A 27015-nucleotide genomic window follows, 5' to 3' on the forward strand; every position below is an offset into this window, starting at 1 on the left:
CTTTAATGCTCTGGGAAGCGTTGTCAGAGAAATGAATCTGCACGAATCATGCCTGAAGAAGAAAGCCCTCATGCAGCACTGCTGTGAGAAGCAAGAGCCTGCCTTAGCGGTACCTCCTTGTAGGGCACATGTGAAGGCAGGAAGATTCATGGACTGAGCAAGTAGTCAGCAGAATATAATTCTGTTAAGTTGAGCAAGAAAGGTACAATGCTTAACACTGTGATGGCTGAGGGGGAGAGGCAGCAGCTCTCCAAACCCGTTTACCAGAAGGCCGTGTGTTTTTGTGCTCACGCCATAGGACAGCATGAGTTGCACACAGCCACAAAATATACCTTCTGTGCTTGAGATTTGCAGTTAAAAGTTGGGCCCTGATCCTGCACGTTCTCGCATGCTGTAAGCACAGGTAGAAAGCCCTGATACCAGCACCATTTCGTGGGGGCCAGATGGAGCATATTTTGATAAAGGGCCCTTTAGTCGGGCTTTGATTGGACTCAGCCGGCTGTGCGGCCCAGCCCCGCTGCGGAGGCTGCTCTGCAGGGACTCCAGGCGTTCTGGCCATTCACTACGTGTCAGCTTCCAGCAGCCTCTCGCTTGCAGCTCACCGCCCGGCCCGCGCCGCCCCGCCCTTCCGCACGGCGGACTGCGTTTCCCAGAGGCCCCCGGGCGGCGGGGCGGAAGGCGCGCTGGGTTGCTGAGCATGGCCAGCGGGGAGCTGGGGGGCAGGGCGGCTGAGAAGCTCTTCTCCCTGAGCGGGCTGTTCGCCGTCTACAAGCCCAAAGGGGCCACCTCGGCTGCCGTGCTCAACCTGCTGAAGGAGAGGCTGCTGGCAGGTAGGCGGGCGGTTGGGCTGGGGGATCTGCGCGCCCCTTCCTGGGTTCTGAGGTTGTCTTGTAACGCCTTCTTTCCATTTCTGTTTGCAGAAGCCGGTGTGCAGACAAAAGATAACAAAAGAAAAAAGCAAGCCTTGAAAATTGGACATGGTGGGACTTTGGACAGTGCAGCAACAGGAGTTCTGGGTAATGAGCAGTACAAATGCAGGCACAGGACGTGGGAGACACTTCTGTGCCTCCGTGTGGAGGTGGAGGGATGGTCTGGATACGTGCAGCACACACTGCGGCTTTGGGTTACTGGAGAAGAGTGTCCTGGGTTACATTTCCTTTTTGTGTACTTGTACATACGTATAATAAGTGCCTGAACAAGTTTTGTTGTTGTTATTGTTTTTTAACTTCCTGAGATAACCAACTTTGTTGGTCATTGCTCACATTCCTCACACTACATCCCACCATGTATCCCGCCACGTTTTCTAAGTTGCCTTTGAAATTTATGTGTTATTTTTTGTTTGTTTTGTTTTTAGTTAAGCTGGGGATTTATAGCCGTTGTAATTTTCTAAAGTATTTGTTCCTTAATGTGTTTCTGGGATTTTGAGGGAACCTTTGGGGGTTATAATACTTGTCAAATAAAAAATGAGTAACAGCAATTCAGGTGCTGTTTACTTCTGTGCTAAGCCTCAAGAATTTTTCACTTGCTGTCTTCTCTTCCTCATTAAAGAACAGTCATCAATGAGGTGATTTTCAGAGACCCCTTCTGACCCCTGTGATTCTGTGTGAGGCTTTGCTTTCTAATCATAGAATCACAGAATGGCCTGGGTTGAAAAGGACCACAGTGATCATCTAGTTTCAAGCCCCCTGCTATGTGCAGGGTTGCCAACCACCAGACCAGGCTGCCCAGAGCCACATCCAGCCTGACCTTGAATGCCTCTAGGGATGGGGCATCCACAACCTCCTTGGGCAACCTGTTCCAGTGCTTCACCGCCCTCTCTGTGGAAAACTTCCTTTTAATATCTAACACCTAATCCTCCCCTGTCTCGCCAGAAAACCGTTCCCCCTTGTCCTATCATCTATTTACTGAATTTCTTCATTCCATTAACGATTACGATGTATCAGTTGCTATTACTGAGAACTCAGCTGTAATTGTGAAAATTAGACTGGATTAATCCCGTATCATACACTGTCACCAATGGTTTCATTGATGAGTAATGCTAAAATCTACAGCTTGCTTTCACCACGGTTTTGTAGCTCAACTTGGCCTGAAGAAGTAACAGCGATACTTCTTTGGTATTGAAAATCAACAGGGGGAGCATTTACTATACACAAGTATATCCACTGAATTCTAATGAGATGAGATATCTATTGAGTTTTACTGTGATAGGAACAATACTTCCAGGAATGTTTGTGGAGCCTGTTGCTAGTGGAGGTCTATATATGCTGATAATTGTTCTGTGTCACCTGTAAATGTTTTGAAACATACCCTTCTTGGGCTGGAAGAGAAGCACTAACTCTGTCTTCCTGTGCTGTGTGACCACTCACCAGAGAATACTGTGTATCTGGCTGAAGTGGATGCTTCTGCTTTTCAGGGATGTCCCCAATGAGCATACTACTGCTCACTGTGGTAAGTCAACAGCATTGATCCAGAGGGAAAGAAAAATCTCTTGTCATCCTTAATTGCTTCTCCTAGTATTCTCTGATATCCATCAGTCTCCAAAGCCAGCTCGTGTGGTGTGACAAAAAGTACTTGGGCTTGATGTGCTTGGTAAAGACAGAAGTGTATCACCTTAATATGCTATGGATCGATCCAAAAAGGTATAGAATGTTTCATTCCACTGCCATACAAAGCACACAGAGAAAAATCAATGGTAGTTAGATTGGAAAAGACAAGACTAGAGAGGAGCAGGAAAGGCCGTGTGTTGAGATAACTTGGGGATTTGGTTAAAATGATTAGGAGAAAAGGAAGAACATGATAGAATCAAGTCATTCCTAAGATGTGTTCTGCTTTTGTGTGTGTAGTAGGAGGGGTCAGGAAGCTTTCTTTCTTCATGTATCTTAGCATAATGAAGTATTTATCTTCTGAAATGTGAAACAATGGGAAAGAATAAAAGGTTATACAAGTTGCATGTCTGCAACTTCACTCGTATGAATTGCTGATGCAGAGTCTTGCTTGGTGTGTGGGGTGTACTGCAAATAACTGGGCAGTGGTTTTCATCAGAAGATGTGCTTTGGTATTTCTTCTTATATTTATGGCGGGTGTAGATGAGGAAGAATTTTGGAGGCAGAGATCAGTGATATGTACGGCATGAATGATGGGCAACTTATGGGCCAGGTGGTAGACAGCCCTGTGCTGGTGGGGCCCTGTGTCCTAGGGAATTCTAAACCATCTATAAAAAGGCAGTGGTCAATGAGCAACGGTAATACTTCTAAAACTGAAGTAGCTATTTTTTAATCCAAGTTATGAGTGATGTCAGTGTGTTGCAAGAAAAGTGCTTGGTTATAAAGTTTTATGTGTGCTTATCTTCATTTCTCAGCCTTGTTGTAGCTCTGCCTGGTGAATTTGACAGGAACAGGCTGAACTGAAGGTACAAGGAATTACAAAGATGAAGGCATATGTGACTGTAAAAACCCTGAGGAATAAGAGGAGAATTATTGAGAATAGGAAGTCTTATGAATCTCAAGAGTGTTAAGATTGAGAAACATTAGAGCACAAATGTGGTTTTGTTTTTCTTTTTTGTTTTAAGTAGTCATTATTGAGCTAGATGCTCTTGGCTTTTTGACTCAAGTTAGTACAAAGCTGATTTGTTTCAAATGCACTTAACTCCTGTAGTTTTATTAATATCAAGGACAGCTGTTACATATTCCTTAGCTTGTGTGTGGAAATAATTTCGCCTATATAGTTCAGGAAAGGTCAAGGTGACCCTTTATTATTTAATAGTAGAACAATTGTGGAACAATTCCTTAATTTCTCATTAGTGCTTTTTTTCTTTTCTTGATGTGACACAGTGGAGAATTTCTGCAATGAATTACAGTAGATAGCATGGCAGTGTTCTCAGGAACGTGTGTCGTGGCAATGTATCTGACTCATCCCAGTTCTCCATCTTCCTTCTGTTGTTATTGTTTCTTTGGATTGCTGTATGTGGAGCAAATCAATAGAAAGGCTTATCCAAAGCAAGCACCTTGTTGTAAAAAAGCTCTGAAGTAAAACGTAAAATACTGCCTTTTCCCATCTGCTTGTCTTGTGAAAACCTGACTGAGAATTACTTTGCAGAATACTGATTTAGGATGGAAGAAACAGTGGTTTGTGCGTATACAGTAACACAGGGGCCTGACTAGGAAAGATTTCCGACAGCCTGGTTGGACCTTTTGATTAATTTACTTTGTTGCTGTGACTTCCATGAACTGTTTCATTATGCTGCCTTGGCTGTGTTACTCTTTGCCTCTATCAGCATTTGAAAGCCCCATTTTACTTGCAATGCAGTCCAGACTCATTATTAGCAAGCCAAAGCTTTCATCAAATGAGAGACGGGGTTAATTGCACTATCTGTTTCTCTGGTGATTAAAAGATAAATAAATCTAGGAGTCAAATTAAAGCATTTTGAGAACTAGGTGAAGCTTATTTGTCTTCTGCCTTAGACTTCTTTATTTCTATAGTCTGATTTTTTTTTTAACATTAGAGCTTATCTCATAATGGTGTTGAAGAAGGGAATTGCAAAGCTGGTTTGGAAGTGTAATTTCTCTTTCTGTCTTTGCAGTGGTTGGTATTGGAAAGGGAACGAAATTGCTGAAAACTATATTGGCAGGTTCCAAGGTAAGGAATGCTAAATGACGTGTATTAGTGCTTGTTTGTTTAGTTTGATTTCTGTTTTTCTTTCAAGTAAGAGCTGCACCTACATGCAAATATCTGAAATGTCCAATATAGTTATTGTAAATAAGTACAACTGTTCCTTTCTGTGTTTTCACTCATGTCTGGGACGGTCATTGAAAAACCTTTATTTGTCTTTGTTTTGCTGAAGAGTGTTAATAAGGGATAAATTCCTGTTTTGCAAGAAGATAGCTATAATATTTTGTTATTTTCAACAAAGAAAAAGCTTGAAAAGCCATAATAAAAATGGCACTGTAAGAGATGCTTTTGGAGGGTAATTGTGTATGATGGTTCAGGTTTTGGTTGCCTCTCATATATGTAGATAGCAGAACTATGATTTAGCTTGCAGTAACAGATGTTTCTTTTCTTTCTTCTTAAATGCCAGGAGGCACCTTTTGGAATTATGTCTTGTTTGTGATAGTAGCTTTGGGTTCAGAGTCTGTGCACTTTAGACAGGCGAGCTACAAACACATGGACAGGCACATGTAAGAAGCTAAAGGTGACAAAAGCCTTCTGGCTGAATGAGATAAACCAGCCTGGAGCCCTGGCAGATAGCAAACTTGTTGATTGCTGCTTTTGATTAGTTGTGCTGTATCTTTGGTGACTGTGCTCCAGATTGTGGGTATTGCTTACTGAGCAGGTGCGTGTACTCCAGGAATAATCTGCAAATGTTGATTCCTTCTTTGCAAGTGAAATCTGTAGTTTTGACCATTATTTTCAAGTGAGAATTTTAGGTAAGGCTGACAGAGAAATCAATTAAGCCTTCTTATCTTGTGCTTGGGGAAAGTCAATAGTACGTTCAGCATATTGATAGCCTTTCTAATGCATTTTATTTTCCTATTTTTTCCCATTCTCTTCTGGTATGAACATCTATAGGTGTCGAAGTGATAAATTGATGTAGAATTTCACTGATAATCTTCAGTTCAGCTCAACAGAAAAAATGTGGACCAAAGAGGATACAACTAGGTCAAAAAGCTGTAGAGACCGATCCAAAACTGAAATGGGTTTGCATTGATAGATAGGAACAGACTTCAGTCATTTCCAATTTGAAACATCAGTAAGCAGCTGGAACTGGATGTAGAAGTGAAAAGTGAGAAGATAGATGATAAATCCAATGTGTGTTCTGAAAATGTGTTCTGAATGCTTCAGACGTCACATTTCTTACAAAACGCGGGATTCTATCTCTGAAAACCTACAGACATCTACCTTTCCTTGGCTACAGGCAGAACTGAGATTAAAATTAATTTGGGGTTAGAATAGATATTTGAACAGAAAAAAAAAAATATGCAATTTTAAAATTTGCAATTTCAAGAAAAATAATAGCAATTCAGCTGAAGTCAGCTCTTGTGTTTCTCATGGCAATCTGAACAGTGCTTGCTTCCTAATTGCTTGCACTTGAGCGACCAGAATCCAAGCGCATCCACGAAGGAGCATGCTACAGCACTGAATATTGTTTTCATAGCAGCTTCTTTTCCTGAACCAGCTGTTCTGGGAGGTTTCACCAATGCTTTTGTATCCTCCTGCCCTCTGCTGCAGCTGCAGAATTCTTCTAGCTTTGGCTTAGTTGATACTTCCATGTGTCACCCATCCGTGACCTTTTTCAGTAGACATCTGCCTAAAGCAGGCTGGTCTTAGTTCTGAAAGACTATGGCTCAGTTCTGGAAATAGGACAGCCCAGCTCTCCAGGTCTAGAAGTGAGTTCCCAGCCTTCCTTAGGAAATGACTTATCTTGTAATGCTATATTTTCCTATGCAAGTCTAACCTTCTGTCACTTGACATCTCCCTCTTAAGAACTTGAGAGAGACATTGAACTAATTCAGCTAAATTAAGTCATCACAGGTGGATGTGTGAAAGTTCTTGATTTCAAAACACCTAAAGCTCCTAAAGAGCCTCTTAAGCTGATTTTCAGAGTGGAAACAGCTCTGGTAGATTAAGTAGTTTCTATTGTTTTAGCAGAAGAGCATATATACAAGCTCTTTTGTGACCCGGTAGCTCAAAAAGGCTTAGAGATGCTGCTACAGGACAATGGAAAAGGGGACACAGAGGAGAAATGAGCAGTGGAGACAGTCCATCAAGGTCCTCTTGCCAGATCCAGTCTCACCTGGCTTTGGGTTGGTACAGGCTGTGTGCTTATGAGTGAAGTGAAGATACATCCTTACAGCAGATCTACTATTCCCCTGCAACTGTTCATGTTCTGGTGTGGCAGAGGGTGTGAGGCTGTGCCAGATGGCGTGGCAGTCATAAGCTTTTGTTTGGAGCTTGTCTGCCTCAGCTTTCTTATTTTCCATTTATACTTCGGTAACTTTGGCACACGAAAACTCAGGAGGCTTGAGGAGGCTGATGGATCTGCTGCAGGCAGCCGCTTTTTGGTTTTGACCATGCTGTAATAAAGGCTGGTATCTTAGCAAGAGATCTGATGCAGGTAAATTAACAACTGTCTAAATAGATTTGAGTATTTTTTTTCTAAACATCTTCTGCATATGCCATAAACTTACACTCTAATCTCATCTTTTTACCGCTGTGGAAACTATAGTGTATGCTGAAGCTTTTCTTTTATCCTGCTTATTCTGATAAAGATTTGGCTGAACTGGCTGAACGTCTCTGGTTAGGATTTATTGTTTCATTATAGGAATATATCATATCTTGTAAAGAAATATTTCAGTCTATCATTGTTGGCAGCAGAGCTATGCTGAGTGGCCAAAACGTATGTTTCTGCAGTAAACTCCATATGGTGGCTCTGCCAGAGATTGGACTGTTTCTGTGTTTTTTTTTCCCCCTCAAACGTTGTGTGAAACTTTCCTGACTCTGTGTGGCAGCTATGAACGTTATCACTCTATTTGCAACTTATGCACATTATACAGGGAGTGTTACTCATCCACTGTAGATCAAGTTCTCAACTGGTGCTCTGTTGGTTTGACCTCCTTATGAATTAATTCAAAACAAATAAAAATGCGTAGCCAAAGGGAATACCTACTTAATGTTCCAGATCTCATTGAATTCTTACTCTTTATTCTGAATTAAAAATGTATGCAAGCTGGCTTAGTTTTTGTTTGTTTGCTTTATTCTTTTCAAGTGACTCAAGTGAGAGGGAAAAGATGAATCCTCTTGGAGAAACATAAATACTGAGCATTTAATACCAATTCCATAGAGAATTGCTCTTCCATCTCACGTTTTGGGATTGGACTTGCCAGAACTTTTCTCACTGCATTGTTTTGGGTGTTTTTTTGTGTTTGCAAAATGAAGAGAGTAGAATGAGGAACTATTCCTCATTTCAGCAGGAAAATGAGTATAATGGGAGTGGGCCAATTTCTATTACAGTAAATTGTTTCAGTCTTGTGGGTGACTGGTCTGTCTCAAACAAAATGTAGAAGTGACTTTTTGGGATGGACAAATGGAGTCAAGAATGCTAGCTAATAGCACAATTTCCCAAGTAGTATTTACGTTTTAAAACATTTTATCTCCTTGAATGTGCTGGAATGTAGGTACAGAGAGAAGAAATAACTGGGTTCTCAGCAGAAGAGAAAAATAAAGGACTGGCAATAAGCAGTGTGATTCTTCTCTGTTCTAACGCTTCCTATTTGGAGATGTCTTCCAACACATACAGTATTTATTTTTAGGTGGGATAAAACAGGATAATTAAAATGTTTGGGCTTTAATACTATGTTTATTTTGTGTATTTTTCAGTGAGGTAGCATCTGGGCTCGCCCTAAGCATTTTATTTGCATCTTACAGGTGTGAATGAGGAAATGGCTTGGCCATCCATCTAACTGTGCTTGAAATCATTGCTTCTTAATGAGCAGAAGGCATATGTGCTTTGTTTTCATCTGAGGGTGCATGATAATGTCATGGTCCGAAACCCCATGAGCTCAGTGATGTGAAGGGGTTTTGGTGTTTGCACAAGTTTGGGCAGGACTACTTAAAATAGAAAATGTAATGTCAGAAGTTCAAGGTATTACAGAATGGTACACTATCCTAAATAAATAAGAATTAAAAAACTCTGGATAGAGTAAAATGCAATCTGCAAATCATTGCAAGGACTAGAGAAAGAATATGAACAGAACAAGAATAAATCACTGATATGTGACCACCTAGATTTACTGTAATTGGAAAAAATTTAGCTTCTATGAATCCTGGGTGGGTAGTGAGTACTAGTTCATTGAACAGGTCTTCGTACTTGTCATTTTCACTTCTATCCTATGAAATAGGGCTTATTTGTGTAGGAATTGATTGCACATCACGTATGAGAATTTTGGAAGCATAGAATCATAGGATTGTTGGAGCTGGAAGGAACCTTTAAAGGTCATCCAGGCCAACTCCCCCTGCAAAGAATGGGGGCATCTACAGCTTGATCAGGTTGTTCAGAGAACTGTAAGTTGCTTCTTGAAGTGTAATTTGTGGCTTAGAATTTCTGTATTGCAGAATTGTTTCTCTAGAGGATTGAGACCAGGTGCTACAAAATACAGTGTCTATGAAAAAGGTTGCCTCATTTTCCTTCCTGTGAATGTCCTACTGTCCTAAAAGATTAGGCTTTAATTTGTATCCCTTAACTTCTCAAACATAAAGGCTGTTGGCTGTTTCCATTGAATTTATTTAAGTACTTCACCACCATCTTTAGGTAATGAGTTCAATCAATTAATAATGCATTGAAAAGAACATCTACTAGTCGTTATAAGGAACAGAATTAATGAAGCCCTTTGTTGTGACTTCATTTGCTTATAGCTCATTAGACACCAAAGCCCCATGTGGACACTTTGGTATCCAGGAATACAGGGGGGCTCCCTCTGGGGCCTCTTTCTTATTTGAAGCTCTAATTTTTTCCCCTCTGTCTACCTATTTTCCTGAGATTTATAAGAACTTGGGATTCTTCTGCCAACATTTATGTGTTTTCGCACACAAATGTGCAATGTGATGGTATAAGTGCTAAATCTTAGGCAACCCTGTTTTTCTTTTTAAAGAGGCTTTTTTTTCCCCTGCTGTTTTAAAATGTATTTCTAAAGCAGTTTGTTCTCCAGTTCATGTTCATGAATTACGAGTGCAAGAAAATAGAGTTGACTTTCCTTTTGAAGGATCCTCTTGGTTGTGTGTGCTGTTATTTTAAATATAAAATTCTCTCTTGCCTCACCAGCAGAGCTCTTTGCCTCAGCTGGCTTTCTTTTGGAGCTGGTAAGATCAAAGCTACTTATTCATACAGTGCATAGTGATGTTGTTCTGTTTTCTTTTTTTGTATTCTGATACTTTTAACATTCTCTCAGAAGGGCAAGGTTTGTGGGTAGTGGTAATGCTTTTTTTTATTAGATCTGTTGATATAGTAGAGACAGCTCGGCATTTGAACGTGCAAGCACTTTCTCAGGTCTGAAACAGAAGACATGGATTTTAAAATTAATGAAATAATGTAATTTCAGCTCTGTTTGGAGAGGGAAGTGTATTTTAGACCACTTCTGAAAGCAAATGCATTAATGCTTGTGCCTGTGGTACACCAGCAGTTCTGGTTGGGCAGGCAGAGCTGGCAGGTAGGACCCCAAGGGTGTTCCGTGCAGATGGGCTATGTTTTATGACCTGCTTTAATAAAATGGAGTAAGAATTCTCCCTCATGGGCAGCAAGGTTCTTGTTCACAACCACATGAGCCAGGCTTCCAGTCACAAGGCCAGGGCATTGCTATTGCTTGCTGGATGGTTCTTCACATGGTTTTTGGGGGTGCTTTGCTTCCAAGCTGCACTGCTTCCGTATCCAGTGGTTTATATTTGTCATAAGGAATCCAAGTAATACTGATCAGATTGCTCTCCAGCACTTTCACGAGGAAATTTTTCATCAACACCTCGTTTTTTCACTTTATGGCATACACCCTTTTATTCTCACAGCTCCTTGTTTGTTATCCCACCACCCAAGTAAGGCTCTGACTGAATCTGTTTGTACTGAGATGGAAGAAGGAGCAAAAAAGAGTGCTGTATGTAGCCTGCTCACTTAAGCAAAATGGATTGCAGTGACATAAAGCAGCAGTACTTTGCCTGTGTTCAAGCCCAAAGAAATTATTTCCTTACAAGGAGGGTAGGAGAAGAAAGAGAGATAAGGTTATCTCCTAGGGGAAGGAGAGCGCCTGGTGTATTATACATTGTGGAATGTGAGGGGGTTAGTGTGAGGTAACGTTACACTGTGCCATAAATCCGACATCTCTATTGAGCCCAACTTCTTTCTGAGCCCAGTGGAGTTATGAATTTTAGTTCCCAGACTTGTTTTGAAAGGTGTTTTATGGGTTTCCCTTGAGTAAGAGGACTGGCAGATCAGAGGAGGAATGATTGTTTTACGAGCAGCGTTAACCCACAGGCAGATGGATGCGTTTCAGCCTTTGTAGACTGGGTGATTCATCCTGACATGTGGTGGTTGCTTAATTTCATCCATTTAGGTATTGTCTTTTGTGTGTTCAGTAATGTACATTGCATTCCTGAAATGCAGATAACAGGGCAGAGGAGTCTTGCCTTTTCTGTTACCTGATATTTCTTACAGTATTGTGCAAATACAGAAGGAGGTCTTAGTTGTAGAGATAATGACTTTCACCTAAATCTTGTCCTGTTTATGTCTGTAGCCTATTACAGCTGTATCCAAATGCTGCTGTGAGACTGTTTGCTTTTTGTTTAAACCACTACTGACACCTGAGAATCTTTGCTGAACAAGAGCTTGCTGTTATAATTCCATGCCCTCTTTCCAGAAATGTCTGGATCACTAATGTACACTCAGCATGTTTTTCAGTCCTGCGTGTGTTAATTGTATGTTACTGATTGTCCCAAGATATTAACTGAAGATCAATGTTAGTTCATGGAAGCACAGTCTTCCTTCTTATTTTGGTACCAGGAACATGCATAAAAAGAAGGCTAGGAGGCTGCATGAGTTATGTTGTTTTTGATGTGTTTTGAGAATGTGCAGAAGGCGTTATCAAAACTTGAAGTGGTGTCTGTGCAAAACAAGATGCATGGAGTAATGCTAAGCCCACGCAGTGGGGGTTACAGAAATTGGGAAGGGCTGAAGTGGTAACCTGGGGAAAGCATTCTTACCAAATACGCATTTGTAGCGTCTTCAATTATCTGTTATTTCAATCATGAGGTCTATTTTTCCTAACAAATAATAACAAGAAGCTGATATGAATACCTGCTCTTTCCTTACCTGCCCAGTATCCCCAAAACACAGTTGTAGAGAAGGAAGCTGTTAGATGGTAGAGACAGAAGCTTTCCTACGGCACCATTAGTAAGCTGGCTTAACATGCTGTGTATTGCTCAAGTCTCTTTTATGTTAACCCCAGAGGCCCAAGCTATTAATAGCTCAGCACCATGCTCTATTAATATTCACACGTTTTAAAAACTGTTGGAAATACTGAATAGACTGCACCTATTGTGCTGCAGGAACTCTTTCCACCAAAAATGCTGAGTGTTCTAAAAGCATGCTATAGTGTGATTTTTCTATTTTTTTTACTTGCAAGATCAGTGCTGCCCTTTCTATCTTGACCTTTCTATAACTGTGTGTGTCTGTGCTGCACATACAGGTCTTCCTTACATTCATTCATTAAATTAAAAAAAAAAAAAAAAAAAACCCTATAAAAAAACAAACCCAAGGCCGCAACATGGCAAGGCCTTTTCTCTTACTAAAAATCAAAGGAGAAAGAAAATACATTAAAAGGTTTAAACAGCTGTTCTGCATTGTTGTCTGTAGTGCTCCCTTCAGGTGACTTAGAGATGCTCGTAGCTTTGCCTTTTAGAACTTGCAGCATCTTAACTTTAGCAGCATCTTTGGATTCCGGAGGCTTTCCTGCTTTCAATTTTATCTGTGAATTTTATGTGTGTGAAGTTTTAGCCCCTCTGGAGATACTGTCTCATTTCTGGGCAAAGAATTATGAATTTGCTTAAAACTGTTTCTCAGCTGGGAGCTGAAGGCTGTCTGGGTTTATTTTGTATGCTCTGCAGCGTAGGTGCTAGACGGCAGAATGAGGAAATGAGTAAAGAACAGGTACTGAAGCTGAAAAGAGAATTTAAGAGCCAGCCTGAGATATTTTGGTGAGTGTGATCGGTTCCTCCAGACAGCAAGTGTCAGGAAGGTTTGAATAAATAGACTGTGGTTTCCGTGCAGCCACTACTGCATGTGAGCCTACAATTCTTGGATAGAAAAGATAGAGCCTGTGTTGTGTCCATGAATGACACATGGCCATGATGTTGCCTAGGGGGACCAGTGTTATTGAGGGAGAACAAGCATTTCTGTTGCTGTTGAGATTGTTTGGGGTTTGGTTGTTTTTTCTCCCACTACTTTCTTCCCTTCCTTTTAACACCAGAACTTAAACTTGCTGGCCTCTTCAGTTACCACTTTGTCTTCTCTCAATTCCAGGTAAAGCATCTCCTCTGGGCTCCCCTCTTACTGGTGGATCTGCTCCTTCACTTTGAAAATCCCATCACCCCGTGCGCTTGAACTCTTTAAATAAGCTGACATAAGAGGTCAGAAAATCCTGTTAGTCCAGGAGTAAAGATCAGATAGTTCTTCAGCAATGACAGTACAATTACAGCTTCTGGCAGTAAATAAAATTTAGTGCCGGCTTAGCACAAAGTCAGCTTTTTTTTTAGGAGGAAAATGAATGGTGGAATAGTTGTTATGTTTGTAGATATGAAGAGGACATGTTTAGTGTTCGTTAATTTTGAACTTGCTTTGTCTTAAAATATTGAACTCCTCCCTAATCCCGCAGCCTTAATTTTGCGTCTGTGCAACCTGCTTTTAAGAGATTAGGGCTCTTTGTTTTTAATATATTGAAATCTACTTAGTGAGAGTGCTTTGTTTTGGAAAATAACTGAAACTATGGCAACCCTCTTTTCTTTCAGCGTTTATCTTATGTACTCTCTGTTGTGGTGAGCGTTAGCATACTGGAAACCATTGGTAGCTTCAAATGTTATACGAAGAGCAAATACAAATTATGCTACTATTAAATTCAGAGCACAGTAGTTGTGCTTTAGAAATTATGCCACACAAACTGGATGTCTGATTAAAACTGAGAGTTGAAAGCCTCTTTGCTATCTGGATAGCCCAAGCGAACAAAAATATCACTGCTTGCACCAGGCCTGTAGGTTGGATGGAGCAGACACTGAATCACTACTTGCAATCAGTGCTTGCCTGGTCTCATGGTCTCATTCATGTTCCCTGGAGCACTTGGGTTTACTGTTGTTGTGTTGCTTTTTTTTTTGTTGTTGTTGTTCCTTCAACGACAGCCACACACAGACATCACTTTGCATAAATTGCCTTTCTGTTTCTAGCAGCTCTAGCTGCTCTTTCTTGGCTTCCAGTCTCTTGCACGTGGGCCGGAGCCTTTATTTATTTTCCTTTTACACTTCTGTGTTCAGTTGTTGCTGTGATTAGAAAATGGGTCATCCTTGGATGAACTCTTTTGAACTGCCTTTTGCAGGAGTTTGCCTTGCTGGGAAGTTCCTGCGTTGGGAGCCATCTTAAAATCTTCTTGACAGCTACTGGTGACCTTATTTCGTAACCCTGTTTCTGCCTTGTTCCTCCAAAGCATTGCTGTTTAAGAAAAGCTTTTAAACTTGTTTTAGTTTAAGATTTCAACTGTCTGGCTTCTTTCCCAACATTTAAAAAAAAAAAAAAAGCTCTTTGATATATTAACAATTAAAATGGAGAAGTTCCGTTCCACGTCTGTCTGGCATTCGTGCTGATAAGTGGGGCAGACGTGCCTGGCACTCAGCCCAGGGCCTTCAGGGCTGTGTGGCTGCAGAAACTCTTGAACAGGAGAGGGCTCTTCCTCCTCTTGTTCCTCTCTCGGTTAAATATGCATACTGGTAAAGCCCCGTCCTTTTTCTCGCTGTGTTCATACTTTCCTTCCCCATTCTACTATCAGGATTTGTCTTAAATTGGATTTGGAATCAAAAAGCCAAATGATAGCTCTTCTGTTAGCAAGATGTTATTGTATTTATTGATTGTGAGAATTCTGATAGCGACTGGTTGTAGCTGAAACGAAACTTCTCTGTATGTTATTAGAGGGTTTGTCATTTCTTTCTTCAAGGTTCCTGTCACCCTGTTTTCTCAGGCACTGGCTTCTGGCCATGTCCTTCTGCTCACAGGTGTGGCAGCAGCCATGTGGCTTCCAAAGCACAATCCTCATCTTTCTTACCTTGGGGTTGCATGCACCATGTGTTTTTATATGTATCCCCCAGTCTGCTGGACACTCTTCATGCTACATCATCGAGGGCAGTGTTTGCCATTTCGTAGCATCTTAAGGTTGTCTCTCACTAATGTGAATAAAGAGTTCCTTATACTTGAAGGCTTCTGATCACTTTGCCCCTTGTTTCAGCTGCCATAACATCAAGAAAAATGGTTTACAGACAGCAGAGATCTGTAGCCTAATGCATGATGCTGTATGAAGGTCTTACCTCCTCAGGGCTGTATTGTTCTAACAGTTGGGAGGCTTTGGGGACATCTGAGCACACCATTAGAAGTTGAAATTAATGCATGATGCTACAGTGCATACAGGATATGAGTGGGAACGCTTCATCTTAGCTTTTAATGTGCCATGCTTGCGTACTGTAGCTTCCTATAGGGGAAGCTGAGGTGCTGGTTTTGATCTTCAAACGATTTCAGTCTTGATCTCTTGAGATAAGCAAGGGGAAGAAACATAAGGGCTATCCATTGGCAGTGAGCTCTGGTGGCTGCAGAGGCTGGGTTGTTTCCTGTAGCAGTCTGGATCTGTGAGGCTTTTCCACTAATTGCAAGATCTACTACCTTGGGTTTTTTGTTTCAGGTTGAGTGGGCTGAAGTCAGTGTGGTTGTGAGCCGTTGCCAGCTGTGTTCCTGTGGGGATTTATAACTTGAGAGTACAGGAGGAATTTCACTGGATATGTTTTATAAATCTGGAAGAAATAAATGACTGTCAACACAAGTGAGGAAAGGTCACCAAACGCTTACTGGGTGGCTCAATCCATTGGGCAATTGTGGGGCTGTGCAAGTTAGAGGCTAAGGAGAATGAATGCTGAACTTAGATACAAAATAAGAGGAATGATGGATTAAATGTGGACTCTCATCTTACCTTCTACAATGTCTGGGTTCTGGATACTAACAAAGGGGAAGTAAACCCTATTAAGTGGTCAGTAAGAATTATGATGTATAATTGTAGATGTCCAAGGACACTCCAGAGACTGATATGCAAACCATCTGTAATTCTTAATTTCCTGACCTGTTCTACCCTTCTTAGTGGATTATTGTATTTTTGACTTGAGTGTTTTGTGACTCTTTGAAGGCTGCTCTAAGAAATGACAATCTGTAACTAATTTTAAGGTTTCTTTTTATTTTTTTTGGATGGCATTTAAGGATGGCTTTCTGTCTTTTTTTTGCAGAAACCAAAGGGCAAGTCAAGTGTTGAGCTTTGGATTGTATGGTTCATACTGTTTGTGTTCTCATATAGACATACTGTATTATCTGCCCGCTACTGGGAGGTCAAGTGAAGCTTATTATTAAAACAGACAGCCTGACCTAAAACAGAATTGGGAAGAAAAAGTGCATTCAAAATGAAGTAGTATCAGTACTTCCATTTGGAGATGTTTAATCAGAAGAGGTATGAAGTTTTCAGATTTTAAGTTTCCCCGAACTGCTCAGATCATTCATTGTGCTATAATTGTTAAGATCCTCTCACATTTTTTATTAACCTCTAGAAATAACCGCTGAATGGTGTCTCTTTCTAACTGTGCTATTAAAGTTAAGAACTAGATCATTAAATGTCTCAGAGTGCAAGCAGTTTTATGGTCCTAAAAACAGATGATGTACTGTTAAGTTGTTTATTGTGGAGTGGCCTTCGAGCCTTCATCCACTTTTTCTTTTCCATACTTTCCAGAAGTAAACATGACAAGTTGCAGGTAGATATCTGAATGCCTGATTTTGCAATTTTCTGGTGATTTGGGCATCTTAGTGTTTAGAAAAAAGTGTACTTTGCTTACCGTGTTAAGGCTACAGCTATTTTTATGGTGAAGTTTGCAGTCCGCTGCCTCTCGTCTATTTCTGCTGCTTCCATTTACTGGCAGTTGCTTAAAGAAATACATTCAAGTGGCAGGTTGTCACACAGAACAAAATCAAGATGTGTCTTAGTAGTCCCATTCTGTAGGTGTGTAGGAATATGAATCACTGTTACTACTTGAACTTGTTGGTTCTTTGCAAGGATACTTAAAAGGGTGAATTGCATCCAATTGTGGTATGTTAGTGCTTCTACCTGTCTGGATGTGTTCCAGTAGAATTTGGTCAACCAGGTTCTGAAAGGTGTCTTTTTTTGTGACTTAGTTCAAATTGTTACTAGCTCAGCTGTAGTAAGTTATTAGAAGCCTTCCTGGGAGTTAGGCTGGTGGAACACCTTGATTTGTTTATTTATTTTCCCCTGGACCATGGAAATGCTTGATATAGGGCGAGTGAGTCTTTGTGGCTCAGCTGCCCTGTGAAAGCCATGGGGCAGCTGGCTCTTCTGCCAGCTTCTTCAGGTTCTGCCTGGCAGTACTTGTGGGGAAAATGTGGCAATGAGGACTGGAGCTGCTGGCGTGGGAACAGGTTTGAATGCTTGCAAGTTACAAATACACATTCAAGATAAAGATTTAGGCTTAAGAAAAATCCCTGAAATTGAAATATTGTGTGAAGTGATGACAAACAGATGCCTGTCAGTGGCCTCAGTCGCCGTGTGCTAGGCACGATGTCCTTACCGTGTTCAGGTGTTCAGGTCTCCTCTAGCTTTAGGCTATTGCGTATCACTACATCTTCAGCTGAGCTGTTGTAATGCTGTGACTTGGAACCTTGGAAGTGGTGTTGTTTTGCTTTTAGTAGAAAAGTTCTCTGTGTACCATAGAAACAAACAAGATTGTGAAAGAACAGAAGAATTGTGCGTGAAAGGTACTCTTCTTGGCTTGCTTAAATAGTGACATAGGATACCTTACAGAGACTTTGGATTTTAGCATGCTGTAACTTTCTCTATGATGTATTCATAGGAAGAAATCAGATCACTTGCTTCTTCCTTGGCTTTCTAAAACTGAAGTCATAGGCCTACGTAATGCAGTGTTTAATTTCTTTTGAGTTCCCTCTTATCTTTACTTTTGGTTAGCCAAAGATATAATTCTTCCTGGCCTCATCTGAAGTATTTACTGTTTTGCAGGCATTTAAAAAAAAAAAAGAAAAAAAAGAAAAAAAAAAACCAAACAAACCACCAAAGAAGAAGTTGAAAATCTGATTGTTTTTTTTTCTTTCCCAGAAGTACACTGCCATTGGACTACTGGGCAGAGCTACTGATACATTAGATGCTACAGGAAAAGTAACTGAAGAAAAGCCTTATGGTAATGACAAACAAATTGATATGCTTGATGTTATTTGAAGGCATAAGCGGTCTATGTCATAGAAGAGTGGAAGAGATGTTTGGGGCTCTGTGAATTAAATTTAAATGTGAAATGAAACTAGAATTATTTCATCTTCAACTTCAGTGCTCATCTAATTTAGTCCAGCTTCATGCAATTATGTCCAGTGTGTGTTCATTTCTGTTGAGGGGAAAGAAAACAGTACCGGCAATAGATTAAGAGGGAGAAAATAGAATTGAGCAGGACTGTATCATTTTAAATCTTGAGAAGGCTGACAAATGGCATGCTGTGTCCAGTAAAACTTTCCTCTTTCAGCATGTAGTCTCGTGAGTCCTCTTTTAGTAACGCCCTTCACAGCCAGTAGATGAATAAAGTACCCACATCTTCCCTCCAGTATGGCTGTTTAACTACAGACTTTGTGACATAAAGTGAGGATGGCAGGATGGCATAAGCTTCCCTCTACATATGTTTACCTACCAAATCTTGCTCTTGCTTGCAGTCTGTGTCCTAGCAACTTTAATATATGAGATTTTCTGACCCACAGAGCAAGGGTTTAAGGGTTGAGGAATAGAATACATAAGGAATACATAAACATGATGAAAAGGTAGCTTGTATTCCATTCCTCAACCCCAATATCCTTTCTTCTGTTGTCCTTCTTTTTACACAAGGCATACAAGCATGATTTTGTTGTCCAACTTAAACCCCATGAATCAATCCAAATTGCATTATTTGCTAGGCAGTGCTATTTAGAGATGTTGAATCATTTGCTTTTGTCTCAGGGCTGAATTTCTTTCTGAGCTGCTAAAGAACTGAATGCCAGCTTGGTATTGAGAATTTCTAATTGCCAACATTTGGTGATGACTGGTAAATGTTTCCCTGGTATTTTCTAACTCTCAAAGTGGGATGCTGTAGCTCTGCTGCAATGAGTATTCATTGTAGAACGCTTGCAAAGAAACTGTGGATTAACTTTTCAAGTAGATGAAGCCCCCATTGTCAATTTAAAAAAATAAAATGCTATCAATCCCACAGAGAAGCTCAAAATGCGCGTTCATAAGAAGTGTTGGCACTGGCTGGGCAATTCAGTACTGGATGGGGGACATGGCTTCCTTTTGCAGGATGGAATGCTTATGAAATTGGTCTGTTGCATTCCTTATTCAAATCAGATTCCAATTCTCCCTAAAGAAGGGTTAAAGAACACGCATAGTCCTTTTTCTCTGTGCTACCTGTGTATTTTATCTTTCCTTCCTTCCTTACCTTCAAATAAAGCAGGTATTTCTCCAGTGCTTTCTCAAAGCAGCTTGGCTTTCTGGGTGACTCACTCACCCCTGATCTTAATTGCTACTCCAGGAGCATACACAAAAGACATTTGAGGCAGTTTTCAGCATTTCTGGACATCTAGATGGATCCTGGGAGATGCTGAGCATCTGCTAGGGAATGCAGACTCTGCAGTGCCAACAGAATGCAGGGCTGGGACCTGGAGCAGGAGAGGGCAGTAAAACAGCCTGCAGGATGTGTCTACCTCCTCTGGAATGACTCCACTGGACCCAAAGAATAAAGTGCCTGAAGAAAGTTGCCTCCCATGATAAACTGTCAGATTGTAGTCCTCAAGGTGATTCTAGGCAGCACTTTGGATAGCTAACTGTTGTGTGCTAAGTTGATCACAGTGAAGAATGTGTAGGAGAGAACTGCTTGGGCTTAATCTCTCCTGGACTTCTGATAGTTTTTGTTTGCTTTTTTAGCAGAGAGAGAACTTGTATTATCACATGAGATTTACTTAAGGCTTCATGCTGCTCCCAGGCTCAGTTGCTGACTTTGGAAGCAGCAAAGGGTTCAGTGTTTCTCTGATACTTTCCGAGGAACTCTAGCGTTTGTAGCCTTTCTGTAACTACAAACAGGAATAGGAATGTTCATTCTGAAACTTGCTTCCTCCCAGCTGCTCACAGACTATATCCAAATTTGGGGAACAGAACTCCTCAGGGTTTTCTCCATGTTTCTGCTGGTTATGCTACCCAAACTTTAAAATGCTGTCTTTTCAGCATTTTGTTTGTCTGTTTGCAATTAGCTGCTGCCAGATTGAACTGAGGCCAGCTGCTGTAGTTTCCTTGGATGGTTGTGGCTAATTCTTCTGGCCTTGTGTTCTTCTTCAGTAGGGTTTGTTAGCAAGCACAGGGCGAGATCGCCCTGCAGTGGGGGCTTCTTGAGGCTGTGTCACCTCTTGGTTTGGTAACTTCTACAGCTTTCTATGTGTTTACAACAGGAAAATATTTCTGCAGTCATCAGCACTCAAAAGCACTGTTCTTGAAAATTTTCATTTTAGGAGCCAAAGCATTCTGGATGTTTTTAGGATATTGGAGGAGTTTTGGGTGCTGGTAGAATCAAAGGGGATGTTCCAGTGGAAGAAACAGTTGGTGCAGACACATGTAGCCCCACTGTTGGTGTAAGAGATTTGGGAAGAAATTTAGAAAATAGGGATGAATTAAGTGTGTTTCAAATAGTGCTCACACAGAGCATCTGTAGTTGTTTTGTTTGAAGCTAGGGCTGTCATTACTCTTTGGGATGGGGTGCAGTTGTCCTGTGGGGCAAACTTAGTCCTGAATCAGGGCAACAGTCCTTTAACCTCCTCTGGAAGGGCAGATTGCTACTTCAATCCAGCTTCAATCAAATCTTGTGTTCTGGGATGTGGCAGATAAGGATATTTGGCATTTGCAATCAGGGTAGTGGAGATGGTGAGCTTATTCTTGGTAGCAGGAATGATTGGGATCTGTGCCAGGTAAGTACTGGAGAAACCTCTCTCCACCCCTTCCTCTCAGAGAGTGGAGAAGGGAAGTCACACAGGAGAGAAACCTTAGGAACTGTGGAAACTATTCATTCTTTAAGTGGCTTTATACATCATTCCTCACATGGGGATTTCTTTTTCCTTAGACATTAAATACTAAAGTCTAGCCTAAAACAGTGTGGAGTTTGCAAGAAGGCTGACAGGATGACAGGCATCAAGTTGAGTCAAGCTAACTTTTCTCTGTGTCTTTGTTGTGATACATTGCTAAACTTCAGTAATGCAATCAGACTGAACTGATGGTGTAAGAGGCCCTTCAGAAGAAGATCCAGACTTAATGTGCAAGCAATTCTGTCATTTCTGCTCCACGTTCTGTTGTGTGTTGCTCTCTCTCAGCATCTCTGGCTGACCTGTGTGCCTTGCAGACTTGCTGTTCAAAACACTTCTGGAGACGGTGATGCTGCTTAGGGACAGCAGGTGCTCCCAAGGCTGCAAAATGTGCATTGTGGAAAGGAGGTGCTGCATTGCCATCTTCAAAAATTTGTGGGAAAGAAACCTCTTCCTTCTCATTTTCAGCATGAAAGGCATCAGTTTTGTAAGGGCTGCAAGTGCAGCTCTCCTCCAGAGCAAGTTAATTTCATTTATATGCTAGGGTGCTGTTGGCTTAGGGTGATACTAATAAAATATAACTTAGGAGGCAGAGGACAAAATATTTACTGAAGTGCATTTTTATTACAGATCTCATGTCCAAAAGCAATGTACAAAAGTACAAACACTTTCTAAACAAATTAGGGGTTGATGTCATCTCTACTGAATAGCGTTTCAGAGGACCGACGCAACCAGCTCCTTTACTTCAATTGTAGCCTTCCCATAAAGGTGGGGCAGGTGTGTATGTGTACCACTGAGAGAGCAAATTTCTAAAAGTCCTTGCTTTCTCTTACAGGATATCTTCAGTGCAGCTGACTTAATTATATGTAACAATACCTTTGTGAGCATCTACGAGTTAGATGTTTGATAGAGGAATTTAATGTGTTGTTCCAGATGAAATCTTTTGCTTTGCTGGGGAAAAAAAAAAGTGCAATGCTTTTGTTCTCAAGTAACCTGTTGTATTTTTTCCTTGTGCTTAGGCACCCTTAAAGAGAAGTTGCCAAGGCCAGATGAGCATTTTGTTCTTCTCAGACCCTTAGCAAGGGTTAGAATAGCACAAGATTTGTAATTTTTGTGTAGTTCCCAAGAAAAATTAATTGTTAGTCCTGATAGAGAGAAATTGCATAGCAGAACTATGTATGTAGGGATTTCTGCCCTTCTGAATGTGTCCAGACTGTCTTAATCAGCCTGGACTGTTTGTTCCATCTTGTCGTGCTAATTCACACTCCTACCTACATTCTGTTTATCTTTCTTTGGCATTGTTCATCCAATCTAAATTCAGACAAGGGGTACCACTTTTTATCTGTTTGTACAACATGATTGGTGCCATTAGTGCAATGTGAATAACCATTCTTAACACTTTTTTTTTTCTTTTGACAGACCAAGTAACAAAAAGAGATCTTGAGAATGTGCTGCAGAAGTTCACAGGGGACATAATGCAGGTTCCTCCACTGTAAGTTCCACAACATTCTGAACTCTCAGCTGTTGGGACTTGCCAACAGGACTTGGTTATGGCAGAAGTAGAGATGTTCTGGTAAGAAGGTAGAGACATTGTAGACTTAAAAGTTTAACGTTTGCAACTGTGGGTCATGCTGCTTTGAACATCCAGCTCAAATGACAACCTGGAGTCTGTTTTGTTGATTAAAGTAAAGTAGCAGTCTTAAGCAGGTCTTACAGGACTAGGGGGGATTCTGTCCTGTCTTCCATTTAGAAGAGAAAGCCTCAAGAATTTAATTTCAGCTACAGAGTAGGGAGAGGCTTACTAACATCAGCTTGGAAGTTCTTTAAATGTCTTCAAATTACTTTTCTGAATACTTAGAGTAGGAATAAATTGTTAGTGATTTAAACTTCCTTAGCTTTACAATTTTCGTCTAGTCAGGTGAGCCATGGTAACTGGCAGTATGCAAGTGCTTAGCTTGTGACAGATGGCTTTCATGGTGATTTAAACTAATGTGCTTTCCTCTGCATTTGCATTGGCTTGGTTACTGTGGCTCCACTGTGAGCCTTGTAAGGTCAGTAATTCAGTAGGTGTTCTGTTTGTGTGACCTTTTCAAATTACCTTCCAATAATTTGATCAAGATCATTTTTGATTGTTGTTTTAGCTGTCTTTCTGTCAGGGCCAAAGTGGGATCTTTAGATAAAATTTAACATTATGAGTGAAATTAGTGGATTAAGCTTTTGTCCTGAACACCCCGAAACAAGGCTACATAACCTGACAGATGCTGTTTAAGGAAGACCCTGATCTGAGTAAAGTTGAAAGGCAGAATTACAGGTGTTGCCTGAGCAAAACCCAGTGCTCACTCTAACACAGCACTGAAGCAGCATGTCCTGTAGACTTCTGGGTGACAAAATGCTAGAGGCAGCTGCAAGCATTGTACTTCTTAGAGCAACTCTTTGCTTTCATAAACTGCAAGCTGAGTGATGAAACACTCAAATCTAAGCAACAAGAGGTAATTTGAGGGCTATCTCTTGTTTTCCAGGGTACATAACCACTGGTGAATGAGATTATTTTGTGTCCAAGAGATTTCAGAAGTACTTGCTAGGTTTTATGTTTTTGTGTAGAAAGGATTAGAAGAGTGAGTGTATGCTGTTGTGGTACAATCTTAACAGGAGGGGAAGCTTGTTCTTTTATAACCGGGTGACGTGTTTTTCGTGCTCCATTTGATCAGCTATTCTGCTTTGAAGAAGGGTGGAGAAAGGCTATCAACTCTAATGAAGAGAGGAGAAGCAGTAGAAGCAAAGCCTGCTCGGCCAGTAAGAGTGTACAGCCTCTCTCTCCAACAGTTCCAGCCACCACTGTTCACACTGGGTAAAGGCCAAAGATTATTACGTAGGGTGATGCTACCAGCTTGTTTGTTAGTGCTTATTTATGCTCAGAATGGCAGTAAGATATTGAAATGGGTTTCGTTTCCCTCATCTACTTATTTCAGTGTGAGCCTGTGTGCAAAGACTTTCCCTTTGCAGTAAAAGCACCATATTTTGGTTTTAAGTTAAGCTGATTATTTGTAATCTTTCTGTGAGGGAAAATTCTGAGAGGCTGGTCAGCAGATTATTTGCATCTGTCCATGATTTTGCAACCTCCAGCTCACTCCTCCTTTCTCAGGTCTGCTTACTTCACCTGATCCATTCTTTTGCCTTGATGCCCAGAGCAATTGACAGTCCAGTATCAGCTATTGTCAGGGCTTTTTCTAGTTTGCATTGGCGGGATCTTACCCTTTCTTCTGTCATACATTAAGAAGCACATTAATAAATCAAAGATCCTGTTGTATATGTTTTATGCTACTCTGAGGTCTGGATAATCGTTTGCATTGAGGTACTACCTGATTGACCCGCAATTGGACCAGATTGTATATGATGAGCTGATTTGAGTGACAGATCTCAGTGCTGTGTTACTTCAGGCCTTACTTTCTATTTGGGTGACCAGATGCTGATCACTAGCAGCAGGGGAAGTTAAAGGGGAATTTTGAAATGTCAGCAGCTTTCATTGGAGCTGCCCAAGTGCAGTATCTTAAAAGCATTGATAGCTATTTTAGGTTATTCCTGAAATAACTTGGTTTCATTATTAGAAATATGAAATGACCTTCTGAAACCTTAGAAATGAATAGAACTGAAGCATTTTTAACATACCATAGCAAGTACTTAATTTCTAGCAGGTTAGTTCAGTTGCCATTGTAGTTGCCTTCCCTCCTGTCTGGCTTAGCAATCTCACCCGCACATATGTTACAGGATGAATAATTGATGTTGCATCCTATAAATATTTTATCATTGGGTTGTTTGCTCAGTGCATTTTTACATTTGTTTGGGAGCACGGTCTCTATGTGAAGCGGATTTCACATTCTGCTGGCAATTTACCATGTCACCATTAATGTTCCAGATGTCGAATGTGGCGGCGGCTTTTATGTCAGGAGCCTGGTCAGTGACATTGGCAAAGGTGGGTATGAGGAGATAAAGAAAGTGGTGGCTTTCAGAAGTAACGTGTCTGCTTATAGAAAACTCCTGCCTTTTTTTTTTTTTTTTGGTGTCCAGCCACCAAACTCAGGTACAGTTTTGCAGCTTTGTGTTGCTATCACTTGCTTTTAAGTACTAGAGTAGAGTATGTTCATTAGGAGCATGAAGGAATGAAGCCTAAATAGTTGCTCAAGAGCTCTGGGGGCTGTGGGGATAAAAATGGAGTGAGGAATAGCACTGAGAAAGAAAATGCAAGGCAAGGTGGGAATTTTTTTTTCCCCTCTCTTCCATATGTTAAAGCTAACTCAGATTAAGGGTGAGAAGAAGCAGAAGAAAGATTCTGCCTTCTTAAACGTTATTCATCACATTTTGAAAACAGATTGCACAGAACATTACCATGCACATAATAAGCCCTGTCTGCTGGAAAGTCTTCTTCACTTGTGATTATTTCTCCAGTGTTTTCTTTTTCCTTCCCTTGTACTGCGAATGATGTTGCTTTCCCACAGGATTATTTGTCTTGCATCCTATATTTATCAAGCTGTATGATGGAGAACAGATAGTCTATTTCAGTATTTTTTTATTAAGTGATACATTTGCAGACCAAAAAAAACAAGCGATGTAAGAGTATCCTGTGAATTTCAATGTTATTGCTCGTGCTTAGGCAAGTCAAAGATTCTCCTGCTATAGCCTCCTGTGTACAGTGGATTGAGTTTAGTCACTTAAAAAACACACCAAGATAAAAATCTCTTCCCAGCTGGCTCTTTTTCAAACTATGAAATGCAGGAAAAATCCTTCTGCCCTCTGACAGGGTGGACAGGAATATTTTAGTACACCTTTATACTGAGGAGTCAGCTCCAGTTGCTCTTATCTTTGGTTACTTCTCTTTATGTAATTATGTCCTATGTGTATTTAACCCATCAGAAGATCTGTTTAAATTTCAAATGTTTCCATATCTTAGTTTATATTATGTTGGAGAGCGTCACAGGGATAAGAATCCCAGAATTCTTCTTGAAGGCAAAAATGCTAAGGCCTCTAAGTACAAGGAAGATCAGCACATGGTCCTCTGCATTTATTTTATGTCATTATTTTTCTTTCTGATTTAAATCTGGAAAACTTTCTGACAACTTTGTCAGATTTTGAACTCTTACTGCACTGAAGGTCTACTGAAATCAAAGGAATTCCTCAGACTTACGAAGATGTAAATGAGTGATGAATGTTCATTTCAAAGTAAGCAGAGCAATGCAGGCTACGTATAGCAAAGTAAGTGTTAAAAAGAGTTAAATCTGACCGTGTATTTCTTGTAAATTCTTGTTTCTCCTGTACTGTAGAACTTTCAACCTGTGCCAGCATACAGGAGCTGACCCGAACCAAACATGGACCCTTTACGCTGGAGGAGCACGCGCTTCATGAAGACAGATGGACAATTGATGAAATTGCACGATCCTTAGAGCATTGCATGTCTCTTTTCCCAGGAGAGCAATCTCATAAAAAATTTAAGACAGAGCTTCCTGGAGAAACTGCTGTGAGCCGTGAAGATAAGTGATAAGTTGGGTCAACGAAAAAGGCTGAATGATTGAGACGTTTTTAGATTGGATTGGGATTGTCTTGCCTTTTGTATAAATTTACAGGTCTGTGTTGGGAGGGTGACAAAATGCAGTCCAAGACAAATGGTTCTTTTGTTTTCTGGGGCTATAGAAGATGCACTGAAAGCATCCAGTGCCTGCTGCTCCATGATCTGTTTATTTCTCTCATTACATACTGTAAATTTTTCTGCCGCTGACATCAAGTCTGCATAAACTTTTAAAGAACTGATAGGCTGCCCTACAGCTGTTGTTACTAATTTTTCAATAAAAAATTACAAACCTTAGGATTTACTGAATGTGTTCCAGAGAAAAATCCTTTTTTTCCTTGACAGATGCTTCCAAACACTGAAGTGCCATAGTGACAGGACTTTCATAGCTGCAAGGCTATATGAATACAGAGTGGCAATTTTTTTTCTTGAAATCCATTTTGGAAAATGCCCACTTTACTGTAGTTTTTGCTATGCAGATTGTTCTTTCAGTCAAATGTTATCCAGAATGCATTAAACCTAAGTGCTTGTGTTT

The 27015-nt window shown here is 40.7% G+C and overlaps 1 protein-coding gene across 1 annotated transcript; it reads left to right on the forward strand.

Moving 5' to 3' along the window:
* Positions 1-671: 671 nt before the first annotated feature.
* On the forward strand, positions 672-26785 carry TRUB1 (TruB pseudouridine synthase family member 1). The gene is made up of 8 exons (XM_042863684.1): positions 672-830; positions 921-1016; positions 4580-4635; positions 17943-18024; positions 22343-22415; positions 23632-23771; positions 24837-24893; positions 26239-26785. Exons 1-8 carry the CDS (start codon positions 698-700, stop codon positions 26451-26453), a joined length of 852 nt encoding a protein of 283 aa, XP_042719618.1. The 5' UTR covers positions 672-697; the 3' UTR covers positions 26454-26785.
* The last annotated feature ends 230 nt before the right edge of the window (positions 26786-27015 follow it).

Source organism: Lagopus leucura, unplaced genomic scaffold, assembly GCF_019238085.1.
Source record: "Lagopus leucura isolate 7727_CA_CO unplaced genomic scaffold, USGS_WTPT01 Super-Scaffold_741, whole genome shotgun sequence".
Taxonomy (NCBI): Eukaryota; Metazoa; Chordata; class Aves; order Galliformes; family Phasianidae; genus Lagopus; species Lagopus leucura.